The sequence below is a fragment of the Toxorhynchites rutilus genome, chromosome 3 (genome assembly GCF_029784135.1).
Source record: "Toxorhynchites rutilus septentrionalis strain SRP chromosome 3, ASM2978413v1, whole genome shotgun sequence".
NCBI classification, from domain to species: domain Eukaryota; kingdom Metazoa; phylum Arthropoda; class Insecta; order Diptera; family Culicidae; genus Toxorhynchites; species Toxorhynchites rutilus.
In genome coordinates this window covers 106,769,161-106,783,811 of record NC_073746.1, presented here as the reverse complement: position 1 = coordinate 106,783,811, position 14,651 = coordinate 106,769,161, and the positions used below count along the sequence as shown (strand labels likewise).

The 14,651-nt window shown below is 42.1% G+C and overlaps 1 protein-coding gene across 1 annotated transcript; it reads right to left on the bottom strand.

Moving 5' to 3' along the window:
- Nucleotides 1-2,454: 2,454 nt before the first annotated feature.
- On the bottom strand, nt 2,455-5,153 carry LOC129773392 (uncharacterized). Its single transcript, XM_055776990.1, has 3 exons — nt 3,655-5,153; nt 3,499-3,574; nt 2,455-3,201 (listed from the first exon to the last, which is right to left on the bottom strand). The coding sequence occupies exons 1-3, from the start codon at nt 5,151-5,153 to the stop codon at nt 2,455-2,457; spliced, it is 2,322 nt and encodes a 773-aa protein (XP_055632965.1).
- Between the last annotated feature and the right edge of the window lie 9,498 nt (nt 5,154-14,651).

Genomic DNA, 14,651 nt, shown 5'->3' with positions numbered 1-14,651 from the left:
TTAAATTCTTTCAACCTATTCAAGCTCTCGACCCTATTCAGGTTCCCTGGTATTTTTCACTAAGGGTCGTTTCCAATTCATACACCGAGCCGTCCCCCTTTCGATGCGATGACAGAAGACGATGACTACTCCGACAATACAAACACAACTTGATAATATTTCTGTCGGTTGGTGTCACGGCTAACAAATAAACATTTAAGGTAGAATGCTTAACCTTGACCTGGACTTGATTTCCGCATATAAATGAATAAATAAATAAACATTGAACTTAATAAACAAAACACGCAATTGTAAATATACTTTGAATGTATGAAATAAATAAATAAATACGTCATCTTTTACTACTACAATTAATTACAGACACCCAACACTACATTTCTCTTTTTGTCATATGAGAAACTCAGAAAGGTCAAACACAATGTTCGCGACAAACTCAGCGATAATCCGCTGGTCTTAACGGGTTTAGGAATATAGCGAAATTCCTACTGCACCTCACGAAACTAGGTTAAAATAGCGTGGCGGAAACCTTCGGATAGGCTTTTAAAATAAGTGTGATCGCTTCTATGGTTCGAAATCTACTGACTTTTATTCATGAGTGTAACAAATATATTGCCTTCGTGGCGTATGTATGTGTGGTTTATGAAAGCGGATATACTAATCGTTAACCTCTGTGTGCTATAATAATGAGCGTTACATTTAATGCACAAAACTTCAAAAATGGGCAAGATGGGATAATAATTAAATTAGTTAAACTCATAACATCCCGGGCCCCGTTGAAGCAGTCCGGTTCAACTAATCTTGACGATCATTGTCGTTGTCTTCGATGACCTTGTTTGTCTCGTTGGTTCCAGTCTCCGTCTCGATTGGCAAGACACTGATCTCAGTAATGGCTCGTTTATAAATTCCACGGCAGGTACGAACCAGTACTACACGCACTAATCCGTCAGTTCCGGCATAGGTCTCCACCACCCTTCCAAGTGGCCAAATGAACAGTGGAAGATTTTCCTGTTTAAGAGGAACGAGGGCTCCAGGCTGAATGTTTTTCGTTGCTTGCTTCCATTTTGAGCGCTGGTGTAGCTGTGAGATATAATCTCTGGACCAACGTTTCCAAAAATTCTGCACAGAAGAGCACATTTCCTGAAAGCGAGAAAGTTTTTTAACTTGAATTTCGGAGACGTCAGGCTGGGGAAGAGAAAACATTGGTTCCCCGATGAGGAAATGGCCAGGTGTTAACACGGCGAGGTCATCTGGGTGGTCCGTGAGGGAGGTAAGAGGCCGAGAATTGAGAATGCCTTCGATGTGCGCTGCTGCAGTTGTGAACTCATCCAACGTGTACGACAAGCCACCGAAAATTCGTCGGAAGTGGAACTTGAAGGACTTTACTCCGGCCTCCCACAATCCCCCGAAATGCGGGGACCGTGCCGGAATAAATTTGAAGGTGATTCCTTCATCTAGGCAGAACTGCTCCCATTGGTCCGTCTGGAACTGCAGTTTGTATTTCTGACGTAGTTCACGCATCTCACGATCAGCCCCGACGAAAGCTGTCGCGTTATCGCACCGAAGCTCGATCAACCGACCACGTCGAGCCACAAACCGCTTAATCGCGTTTATACACGCTTCCGACGATAAGTTCGGAACGATTTCGACGTGTATAGCTTTCACCGACAGGCAGACGAACAAGGCGACGTACATTTTTACGCTCGACCCTCTCCCATACGACGGACGAATGTTGAATGGCCCGCAATAATCCAGCCCACTGTAGGAGAACACTCGAGCTGGAGATAATCGCACGGTTGGGAGTGGAGCCATTTGTTGATGAGTGTTTGGTGGTGAACAACGGAAGCACGTCATACAATTCCGTACGAACGGATAATCTGCCTTGAAACGGCCACTAATCGACGAGGAACGGCCACTCCGAGTAGCAGAGGTAATTCACAACGAAAGTGCTTCCACCAAGCACTATCTTCACTGGAGAGCTCTTCATCCCACGCAGCATTTATGGCCCAAAGCCTTTGAATGAAGATTCTGGCGCTGACTACAACTGATCCGAGTAGGCCTAGCGGATCAAAAAGCTGGGCTGTTTCTGACACCACTATTCGTTTAGTTACCTTCGACAGGTCAGGGAGATGTGGAACCTTGAATCCGAATTAATCACGATGTGGATTCCATAGGAGTCCCAAGGCAGTCACCGTTGATTTACATATTCCCATTTGCGGTGAATTTTCCCAAAGCTCACATGGAATGTGTTTGAGGACTGTCTGGTTGTTCGTACTCCATTTACGTAACGAGAATCCTCCCAGGTTGAGCAACTCGCGTAGTTGAGAACATGTTTCGACGGCTTCTTCTAAATTATCACTTCCGGCTAAGACGTCATCGACGTAAAAACTCTTAGTAAGCACTGCTGCAGCGAGAGGATGCTTATGACCTTCGTCTTCAGCGAGCTTGTTGAGGATTCTAGCAGCTTGGAACGGCAAGTCCGTAGGTCACCGTTTTCAATCGATAAATTTCGAGAGGTAACGACGGATCCCGTCGCCAAATGATCTGTTGAAATTTGCGGTCCTCTGGGTCGACCCAAATTTGGCGGAACATTTTTTCCGCATCTGCCGTAAACACGTACTGGTACATCCGAAAATTTAAAATCGTGGAGAGTAAAGGTGGTTGGACTGTGGGCCCAGCGTGGAGGACTTCATTGAGGGAAAGAGAGCCCGATCCCTTGCGGCTCGCATCGAACACTATGCGGATTTTTGTCGTGCTGCTTTCCGGGCGATGAACAGCGTGATGTGGGAGGAAGTACTGCGGGCCTTCGACAGAACTCACTTCCATGTGCCCTAATCGCTCATATTCATCCATGAATTTCACGTACTCATCATACAGGGTCCTGTCACGAACGAATCGTTTCTCCATTTGGACAAAACGACGTAATGCAGGTTCATATGAGTCTCCTAGCAGTGGAACTATAGATTCACGGAAGGGAAGCCGTACCGTATAACGACCAGCAACGTCACGGTTTACCGTGCGAAGAAAGTAATCCTTGACATCTTGCTCTTCTCGCGTAAAACTCTTTCCAACATCCAGATTTTCAACTTCCCACATCCTTTCGAGCTGGGAATTTAAATCTTGTTCCGTGACAACATGGCATGCCACCGTTCCGACTGAAGGTGTTGAGTATTTTCCACACACCACGTAACCCAGCACAGTTTTCTGCAAAAGAGGATGTTCATCAGCTAAAAGCATTTGGTGTGATTCAAGAAGCGAGAAAAACAGTTCGGCTCCAACGATCAGATCGACGCCGTGACTGACGTTAAATTTCGGGTCTGCTAACGGTAAGTGACGTGGAATGTTTCAGCGTGAGATGTCCACATGACAACTCGGAAGACTGACGGTTAGCTTCGGTAAAACTAAGCAATCGAGATGTTGTATAAATTTACCGAAACGTGATGCGAGAGAGACTGATACGGAGTAGCGGACGCAAACTGTAGCTTGTCCAATGCCACTCACTGGTAGATTGATGCGATTACGTTTGAGCCCTAATTTCTGGCACAATGACTCTGACACAAAATTCGACTGCGAGCCACTGTCGAGAAGGGCTCGGGCATAGTGACCAATACCATCAGCATCTTCTACTCGAACTAGTGCTGATGACAAAAATACAACCGCATCTCGTAGCTTTTTCGATGGGTAGATGCCTGAGGGCAGGATAGTGGTTCTGATTCGGAACGATGTACCGAATTGATCGACGACGACAGGGAGGGGTTACCGACGGCGGACGATTTCGACAAAGAGGAACCTACCGACGAACCATATGGCTGTGGTGAATTGCGCGAAGGTACCACCGACGGTGCAAACGAAACCGAATACGAAGTGTTCACTGGGTGGACAAAGCTTTCTGTCGAGCAGACAGCCGTGCAAGTTGATAATGCTGATTCCTCTTCTTCTATCACTGCTGGCACTGAAGCGATCGGCGGAAGGTGGAGTAGAGAGTGGTGTTTCTTCGTACATGTCCTGCACAAACTGCTGCGACAGTCCCTAGCCATGTGTCCACCACGAAGACAGTTGATACACAGCTGGTGTTTTTTGACGAAGTCCAACCGACTATTTGGTTTCAGTTTCAAGAACAGCTCACATTGCGATAGTGCGTGTGTCTGCTTACAGTTTGGGCATTTGATAATATTCTCCGAGGCGACGTGAGTGGATGATTTAATTTTCACTGGTTTTGTTGGATTTGTGGTGAGTTGACTGTGCGTAGATTTGCACATTTGTAGTGTACGTGAACGTTTGTGTATAAAATTTAATAGGTTTTGATACTGCGGAACCTGATTCTCCTCGCACTGAGACTCCCAATCTAACAAAGACTTTTCATCCAATAAGTTACTCAAACGCTCAACCAAAAATGAGTTCCAGTGAGCCTCGGCAGACTCAAGCTTGTCCAGGATGCCAAAGTGTCGGTTGAATTCATCAGCGAGTTCGGCAAGACCAAAAGCCGAATCCTTTCTGACATGAGGAATCTTCAGAATAGCGGACATATGTTGTTTGACAAGGAAGTTTTTATTTTCGTAACGATCACTAATTGTTTTCCAAGCAATAGAATAGTTATCCGATGTTATTGTAAGCGAAGAAATTAATCGCGATGCTTCACCCTTCAATGCGCTACGTAGGTAGTGAAGTTTTTGCACCGCGGAAATTTGAGAGTTAGTGTGAACCAACGATTTAAATAGATCGCGGAATTCAAACCATTCGTCGGATTTCCCTCCAAATTCGGGAATTTTTATTTCGGGTAGCTTGACGGACACCAAGTGGTTAGCAGGGGGTACACAAAATGTCGATGAATGAGCAGCAGGGGGACTCGAGGGTGCTCGTGCGGGAATCGGAATTTTACTCACTAGAGATGATTTGAGTTCGAAATAAAGATTCTGGAATTCCTGACGAATTTCCGAAAACCCTTCTTCCTGGTCTTCGAATGCTTCAATTTCATCCTCGGTGTCTTCAAACTTGTCCCACAGTTGGTTTAACCGCTCGATACGTATCTGTAGCTGATTAGCCTTACTTGCATCATAATCTGCATTAAACTGCTCGATAAGTCTAGCAGAACCAAGGATGTTTTCTCGCTTCCGAAGCAGACTTTTCAAGTGCTGCGCGCTCTTCCGCAGAGTCATTTTCGAGGACGTATTCATCGTATATAATCTAATATAATCAACTACCCACCTGCATGGATTGCTACCACGTGCCTACCGTAACCTCAATTTATGGGTGAACGTTCCGGAATTTCCGTCCTTTTCAGCGATCAGGCTGCAACTAGCTGGACATGTACGACAGGAGATTTGGCCCTTCTCTGGCCAACGACGACGACGACAGGATTCCACGTGGTCCACTAGTGTACCTGGCTGCAGTCTATTCAAATCCAGACTGGTTATTCCTTCGGCGAGACGACGACTCTGGGAACTCTTCCCGGGTTTCGCCACCATATACTGTTCGCGACAAACTCAGCGATAAACCGCTGGTCTTAACGGGTTTAGGAATATAGCGAAATTCCTACTGCACCTCACGAAACTAGGTTAAGATAGCGTGGCGGAAAACTTCGGATAGGCTTTTAAAATAAGTGTGATCGCTTCTATGGTTCGAAATCTACTGACTTTTATTCATGAGTGTAACAAATATATTGCCTTCGTGGCGTATGTATGTGTGGTTTATGAAAGCGGATATACTAATCGTTAACCTCTGTGTGCTATAATATTGAGCGTTACATTTAATGCACAAAACTTCAAAAATGGGCAAGATGGGATAATAATTAAATTAGTTAAACTCATAACACACAAGTTATGGACATCGACTGCTGGTTTCTCATATAACAATACATCACAAACAAATATTTTACTTTTTTTTTGTACAATATCGGTAAAGACCAAACCCACGGTTGGCCTTCCCACCAAATTCATTATTGTAACCCAACGTTTGGTTACAAGATAAAAAAATCTTGAAATATCGCATATTTCCAACTCATTCTGGATGTAAACGCTTATGTCGTTTCTATAGTTCTCCAATCGACCACTAGACTTGACTTGACTAGATTTATCTTACTTGTCACCAAAGAGCCATGACTCTCAGTTGAATAGAAAATAAACTAGGAACGTTAACCCTCCACAACCTAACTCCGCTATCAGACATACACTTTTTGAACGTTTCATTTATGGAAAAATTGGTCGGTAAGTTTATTTTACGTTCGACATCAAGTTTTGTTATTATGGTTAAATGGTAAATGGTATTATGGTTAAATGGTAAATGGTATTATGGTTAAATGGTAAACAAAAAATTACAGTTTTTCGGTAAATACCATAACCCGACTTGAGGCGGTGTTGGGCAGTTGAGCGAAAAAAAATCAGACTCCTGCTGAAGTGTAATCTACTAAAAATTAACATCGGATACAGCTGTTTTGCAGAAATTGAGCCTAATGTTTTGTTCTTTTATAGGTTTGTTTTCCAGCACGGTATGGGGACATGACGAAGTAGATCCTGAAGACGACTACGAGAGCGATGGTGAATACTACAACGACCAGGAAATTGAAGAATAAAAAAAGATACCACTAAATAGCAGTCAAATGTGTCAGGCCTACTTGTAGGACCCGGAAAGTTCACGGGATCCGCTGACACAACTGATCCGATGTATACTGAATTTAAAAACTTAAAAAAAATCAGATTTTTTGGAATCCTCATTTCAATACTCATTTACCGAACTTTCGGACTGGGGTTACGAAATCCTATCAAACCCAGATGTTTTGCGAAACTCCCGGTCGCCCACGTATGATCACCACAAAGAACCCATCCACTTCGACGCGAGCGTATGTTCCACCCTCTGATGTCAGGCATGATAAAATGAATCATTTTCCAGATACTCCGGAAAGAGGACTTGCAAAAACCCGAGATGCACATCGGAAACGCAAGTCATATACCTTAAATGCGACATCAATTGACACCTGCAAACAAACCAGATTTTTATGTGCTTCCCATCATAAGGAATAACTACTACGAGCAATTCAAAAGAAAAATATTTTTTTCGACCAGATAACCAACCCCGCTTTAAGGCGGATTACTGGTTTAGTGGCATAAATAAAAAAATCCGAGACATTAAAAAATTGTAGTGGTATTTTTCGGTTTTCTCATCAAAAATATGATCTACTACAGATTTTTCACGCAAATAAGAAATTGGGTTTTGAGGGTTAAAGTTATTATCACTTTTTTTTTAGTGAAACGAAGTGCAATTATATACGCCAATTCAATACTGCATCTAATAATATCATCAAGAACATCTCTACAATTATTTCGTTATTAATAATGGCATAATCGTTTTCAGAGAAAATATAAATTATTCACAATAAGCATCCTTCTGTGTCACATGGCTAGAAATGGAACAGAATGATTAGACGCATTCTTATGGTATCGAACATAACATCCACTATCGGCGCAATACCGAGAAAATTTCAACTCTAAAATAACTTCGAGCAAACGTAAATAATTTCAAACCACATTCAACATGACTTTGATTTTCCAAAAACTATCTGAAATCATATATCGAACGATCAAATAGCACCAACCCACATCCCATTTCCCCCCAGAGAACACCCCCTCGTTCGAAACCCAAACCAGGAATAATATTTCACACCTTCGCGTTGAAAATTGGTCGATTTCGCCAATTACAGCGTGGTAATTTCAATCCCTAATATACCCAACACGGGAGACCACCACGGCTCATATTGGCATAGCTGGCAACGGATGGTGCACTGTGTTGGCGCCCACCACATCCAGACTGCTGGTGAAAGCTGCATTCACCGCTCTGGGTCACACAGTCCCGGGATGGCTCCGAATACATTCGTTCACATACACATGTAGGGCCAATACCGAAGCCACATCAACCAGAGATTCTGGCAGACCGGACGGGCAGGACTTTTGTGTCCAACCCGGCGCTCCTGTAATGATATAGAATCGGCAAGGCATGGATGCAATTATTTCGAAAAGTCAATCTTTTGCGCAGAGTGGTACTCTCGCCGGGGGAGGAGCTGCAACCGTTTACTGGTGCGGTTGGCGCCGGTCCTGGACTCCCGGCTTCCGGTCGTTTAATGGTGATGACAAAAGAAGAGAAAATTTTACATAATGTTTAATTTATTGTCTTGTGCTATTCATTGAACTGGAGAGTATCGTCGTTCGGGTAGCGCTGGGAATGGGTCGGATTCCGTGTCTCCCCCCTTCGTGATCAAAGGATGCATTTAGGACTCTGCTAGCTCGAAGGGGACGCTGAACCCGAGCTGCATCTGATGCTGGACCGGATTGGGAGGAGTCTTGCGCTGTTAGCTTGGGAAGGGTATGGCGATGGTAGATTAAAAATTGATGGTGATTTGTAGCTGATGGCATTTGGCTGCTGTACTGCTTTTGCCGTACTCGGTTGGATTCGAGTGCCGAAGATAAGTAAACAGATGAAATTGAATTTAAACTCTTATCGCTTCGATGGAACACATCGCCAGATAAAGTGCTTTATTTCCGCTTTAAGCACATTCACGAAAGCATTCGATGGAAGTTTGCGATAGCTGGAGCTGGATACAATGTATGGAATAGCATTAATTTAAATTTTGGGAAATTGTTCATGGTATTGTTATTACCTATTTTTGTTCGTATTTCTAGTATTTATCCGTGAAACCTTCCTACGCAATATTACATATGTACACTGAATGCTGTAAATATATATTAGGCTGTCAAAAAAGTCCTGCGGTATTTTTTTTTGAATTTTCATTTGTTCATAAAATTAGTTACAATCATCTGTTTTAAGTCAAATATGCGCCGTTTTGTTCGATGACTTGTTCCCAACGAGATGCCAACTTCATAATACCCCTGTTATAGAAGCTCGCTTCCTTATTGGCAAAAAACTCGGATAGCCAAATTTCACAGGCCTCTTTTGTGGCTAACTTCTGACTACCTAGCTCGTTCGCCATGGACAAAAACAGGTGGTAGTCACTTGGTGCAAGGTCCGGACTATACGACGGATGCAAAAGAACCTCCCATCCGAGCTCCCGGAGCTTCTGGTGCGTCACCAAAGAAGTGTGTGGCCTGGCGTTGTCCTGATGGAAGACAATGCGGCCTCTGTTTATCAAAGATGGCTTCTTCTTCATGAGTGCTACCTTCAAGCGGTCCAGTTGTTGGTAGTACAGGTCCGAATTGAGCGTTTGGCCATAGGGAAGCAGCTCATAACAGATTATTCCTTTACAATCCCACCAAACACACAGCAGAACCTTCCTGGCCGTTAATGAGGGCTTGGCCACCGTCTGAGCCGCTTCAGCGGGCTTCGACCACGACCGTTTGCGCTTCACGTTGTCGTAAGTGACCCACTTTTCATCGCCAGTCACCATCCGCTTCAGAAACGGGTCGATTTTGATGCGATTCAGCAGCGATTCACATGCGTCGATACGGTCAAAGATGTTTTTTTGCGTCAACGTGTGTCGCACCCATACATCGAGCTTCTTTGTGAATCCAAGCTTCTTCAAATGGTTAATAACGGTTTGATGACTTATCCCCAGCTCTTGGCCGATGCTACGGCTGCTACTATGCCGGTCTTTCTCGGCTAATTCAGCGATTTTGTCGCAATTTTCGACAACAGGCCTTCCGGAGCGTGGCGCATCTTCGACGACCTCTACACCAGAACGAAAACGTTGAAACCATCGTTGTGCGGTGGAAATGGAAACTGTATCGGGTCCATAAACTGCACAAATTTTATTGGCAGCTTGAGATGCATTTTTGCCTTTGTCATAGTAGTACTGTAAAATATGTCGGATTTTCTCTTTATTTTGCTCCATATTTGCGACACTATAACTCACGAACGACTTAACCAAACAAAACACTGTCAAGGACTATATTATAGCGCGCAAAAATACCTTTCCAACAATCTATAGTATGACTCGATACAATGAATACAACCAGAACTACGCGCTTACAACGACACCTCGCGGAAATACCGCAGGACTTTTTTGACAGCCTAATATATTCCATAGTAATAATGAATTCCTTTGATTTTTTTTATTTTATTTTTTCAAAAAGTTACATTGTTATGAACTATGGCTTAAAATGTCACATACTTCATACATGATGCCAAGTGTAGCAATTTATCAGCATTATATTATCTGTGCCAATATTAAAGCACACGTTAACTCGATTTGATGGCTCCTCATAGAACCAAATTAATGTCAATTATTAGCATACAGTGAGTCATTTGAAAATCTATGAAGTTATCCTGACACCGACGCTATCCCGTTCGAAGGCGACGTAATCTTCAGAATTTAAAGTGCGGCAAATGCACATAAATTCGTTGCATTAGCCAGCTGCTGCTGCTGCTGCTGCTCAAGCTCGATCGAGAAGCAGCATGCATGCAGTAATGCATCAGGATATGTAGAGTACGTGTGGGTATAAATCATGGTGACTTCAACATCTACGCTCATAAATGTAAAGTTGTGACAAGGATCCCCGGAGAACAAGAGAGAGAGAGAGAGAGAGAGAGAGAGAGAGAGCGCAACTGGAAGCGAACAAAAGCCCCCCGAGGGAGAATTCTATCCGGGAACGGATTGCACATGCAGTTCACATTTATTCTACTGGCGGATACTTGAGCGTTGTGCAGTGGAGGTTCCACAAGCAGGCCGGGATTGAAGAGTAATCTCCTTGAAGGATCTGGATTTTTTCTGTAACCTAATTTAATGAATTATAATATTTGGATCTTGGAGCGAATACAATTCTGTTCCTGCTTTCAGTTTCCCGCACTAAAATACACTTTCGCTGGTAGAACTTTCGCCATTCTCGGGAGAGACAGAGAATAATATATAAGGAAGCAATAAAGAAACTTTCCACCAAAAAAGCACTTTCTGGAGCGGGAAATGTGTTTCAGACTGGTATCAGTTGGAAATTCCTGTTTCATTGTTTCATCTCTCATATGTGTCAAGACAAGATCACAAAGATTCTCTGAAAATAACTTTGCCAAAAGTGGGAGAGTCAGCGCAAGAAGTAAGCAAGGACTTGAGACATTTATGTAAACACAGAAAGGCAAAAAAATAAAACAACTCTGAGATTGAGTTTGATTAATTTCACGGTAGCACTTTATGCGAAGTAAGAACTTGTCCCACTTTTACAGTTGATCGTGTGTTTAACATTTTCATTCTTCTCGTATATTTTTCGATATTTTACGAGAGTATTTCACCTCTAGTAAGAGGTATCAATTATAATTAGCTAATTTATAACATTATTTCCTACAATACATGACTGACGCGGCATTCATGATTCACATTGTTGAAGCCACACAATATCAGCTCAGAATTTATTTTACGAATTCCGAAAACACATAAAACCTATTATTCAATTAAAATTATATGCACACAATGTTTTTCATCGGTACCATTTACCCGACAAACGAAACCTGCTACCGTCGGTTTACCGCGTGACCGCAATTTTAAATGCTTGCGTAAAATCGAGTCCGCAAAATTTCTGCGGCGCTGTCAGGCATAACAGGAGAGGGGGGAGTGTGATTCAAGCCACCGTATAATGTTTCGCAATCGAATTTCTAAACAATTAAATTTTCGCCATTAGTTTGCCAACCTGAACCGAACAGATCGCTCTGTTGCGGTTCAATTCTACCTCGAACTGATTACATGCGGAAGGCAATATCTTTTGTCGGTAGGCTGAAAACAATTTTGTTCATACGAATCACATCAAATCGAATCATTGCTTTATCAAATGAAGGTGTTTTTGATAGCGGAATATAAATTTACGTCAACAATAAGACCATTAGTGGTAAAAAGAAATCCATCGGGTAGACTACTGATCGAAAGTATTTTTTTTTGCAAGATTCGCATCGAAGACCATTAAAACTCGTATAAACAGTCAAAACTGGACAGATGCTCAACGGTATCAGCTGATAAAAAGGCAGCCAAAGTCAGAAGAGCACCGTACCTTTTGCCCATAATTCAGTCCAGGAAAACCCTTCGGACTGAATAATAAAAAAGCACTTGCTATGAAAGTATAATGAATTCTTAAGTTCAGGACCGATTCCTAGAGATAAAATCTCTTCAATATACCATGAAAATAACTGCATTGCAGCAAACTAAAAAAACACACACACACACAACCAGACGGAAAGATAACTTCAACTGCTCGTCTTGTAAGAGACCACCCCATGTGTCTTCCCCGGGGGAAGAAATGCCACGATTCGCTAGCCTATGCTGGGAAAACACCGTATGAAAAAAAATAACGAACTTGTCCGTTGCTTTCTTTTTTTCCTTTCTCCCTCTTAGTTTTTCTTCGCTGCACCAAACCACTCTACATTCCACTTTCTGATCCTTACCGAAAAAAAGAAAGAACTTTATGGAAGTGGCAGTCATCGTTATGTTTTTGACCCCTTCGCTTATCCGTAACTCGTTCGTCTTTTTCTTCTGTTCCTGCTGGAATCCTCCGCTGTTTCAATTACTCAGCGAACCATTTCCGAATACATCACGTAACGGTGTATGTGTAGCTGCCCGCTTTTAACTTGTACTTAAGTTTCTCACTAGCGCCACCCACCACCGGAAAATGCAAGCTTTTATCTATCATCTTGATCATCGCTTTATCTTTCAACCTAGAGCTCACATAACGCTCATTAATGGTTTTTTTGGGGTTTGCCATCCTCCATCCGACGGTGCGAACTTGTTGCGATCTCAATCAATATTGGATCACGATGACTGGCAACGCTATTGACCCATTCCAGCGTGACATGACAACGGTTTGACCCACTAAAAACAGGGTTTTTCTCGTTTTCATGTATAAATCACACGATTTCCAAATGGTAAACGATTTTAAAGTGAAATTGAGAGAATTTCCTACAAGAATCTTCAGTTGGAGAATATTTTGTAGTTGAATTCGCTTGTTGCCAGCCCAATACTTTTGTGACGTGACAACACCTCTCTTTTTGCGGGTTTCGACTTTTGAACATTAATGTTGTATTTTCAGTTCCGTTTCAAAATATACAAATAAAGGTAGAATCCTGTTTACTCAGTTTTCAAAAAAACTCTCAAGAACATGCATTTTGATGGCATGCATTTTGTGACGTGACAACGCGCTCTGTGCGAATAAACAGTCTCCACGAAGCGTTGTCACGTCACACAATCAATAAGTTGTATTAAATAAGAATTTCATCGTATTGTAGTAAGCCATATACAGTGTTTTATGTTTTTTTTTTACTCTGAATACTTCTTACTTTCCTCTGAGATCTCCCCTTCCTCTTCCAGAAGTCGATCCTATAGGGGAAGGTGGTCCTAACGCAACCGGTGGTCCTGAGCGTACCCCCTTTTGTATCTCAGGAACGGTGCTTCCTACTGAATTTTCCATAGTGTCAAATGAAAGGCGTCATAACGCTGACAATTTGATAATGGGGTGACTTTTTTCTCGCTAGCGTTTTAGCGCCATTTTCGAAAACAGAGAAGAAATATATTCGACCTGTGTGCAAAATGAGTTCTATGTTCTTTTAGATTGTGAAACATTGCGAAATAAGGAATTTTTATTGTTTTTTTTTTCATCAAAATAAGCTATATAAATTGAATCTACATGTTACCTATAATACACGGTATGCCGTTGTTTGAGAAAATTCGGGGTGGTCCTTAACCGACCTCCAATTTTTACATCGTGATTGTTTAACACGTTCACTCTGGCGCTTACCATCAATGGCTAGCACAATCATGGTTCATTGAGTGGCGCACACTACAGGGGGAACGCATTTGATTTTGCTATCAGAAACTTTTAATAAACATTTTGTATGCATCCGCGCACATACCTGTGCAAGGGCGTTGACTTTGACGTTGACTTCGATCGTTGATCGTTGATGTTTGCGTGCTCATTTGTATGTGCACTTTCTTTGTATAACTCCACACACGTCGCTCTATGGCTAAGTTCTTTCCACTCAAACATTATCTCCCTTTCACTTAAATCCTATCTCTCACTATCAAACATTATTCTTTTTTTTTATTCCTCTTCGCGCACCCATGGATATATACCAACATTACCATTCACGATCGTATTGTGGGATTTCATGCAATTTCCGGTCTTTTATATCTGTTTTTAACGAACCGGAAGTCACCATCTTCGATTTCAAAATGTCATCGGAATACGATATTCGACCTCCGCTGGTAAGCCCATATCGTATGGGGTCTCCATATTTTTTTAGCATTCAATACTACCATCAGCAAACCAGACGTTGCAATAAGATGATATCTTATACTATGGAATCTACGTTCATATATTATTGATAAAACAAAGGAGAAAGATTATTTGTATGTTTTGAAACGGAACTGTAATTAATTGAATTAATGTTCAACAGCCCGAACCAGCAAAAAGTCAGGTGTTGCCACGTCACAAAAGTATTTAACTAACATCAAGCCAATCTAACTACAAAATATTCTCCAACTGATGATTATTGTTGGAAATTTTCTTAATTTCACTATAACATTGTTTAATTCAGTCTTCCATGTTTCACAAAAAACACTGCGTCCGGACATGTCCACGCTGCTGTTCACAGTTTTGTGTTTGAATACAAACATGATTTTTTCGTACCTATGTTAGAAAATGTGACATGTTTGTATTCGTGGTATGTTTAGACATACGATG

What these genes read in the sequence shown, in the direction of transcription:
- LOC129773392 (XM_055776990.1), bottom strand. Translation starts at nt 5,153, where the DNA reads ATGACTCTGCGGAAGAGCGCGCAGCACTTGAAAAGTCTGCTTCGGAAG. An exon ending in CGAAAAAGCTACGAGATGCG is followed by an intron (nt 3,575 to 3,654) that starts GTTGTATTTTTG and finishes CCTTCTCGACAG; the next exon opens with TGGCTCGCAGTCGAATTTTG. An exon ending in GTAATCGCATCAATCTACCA is followed by an intron (nt 3,202 to 3,498) that starts GTGAGTGGCATT and finishes CCTCTTTTGCAG; the next exon opens with AAAACTGTGCTGGGTTACGT.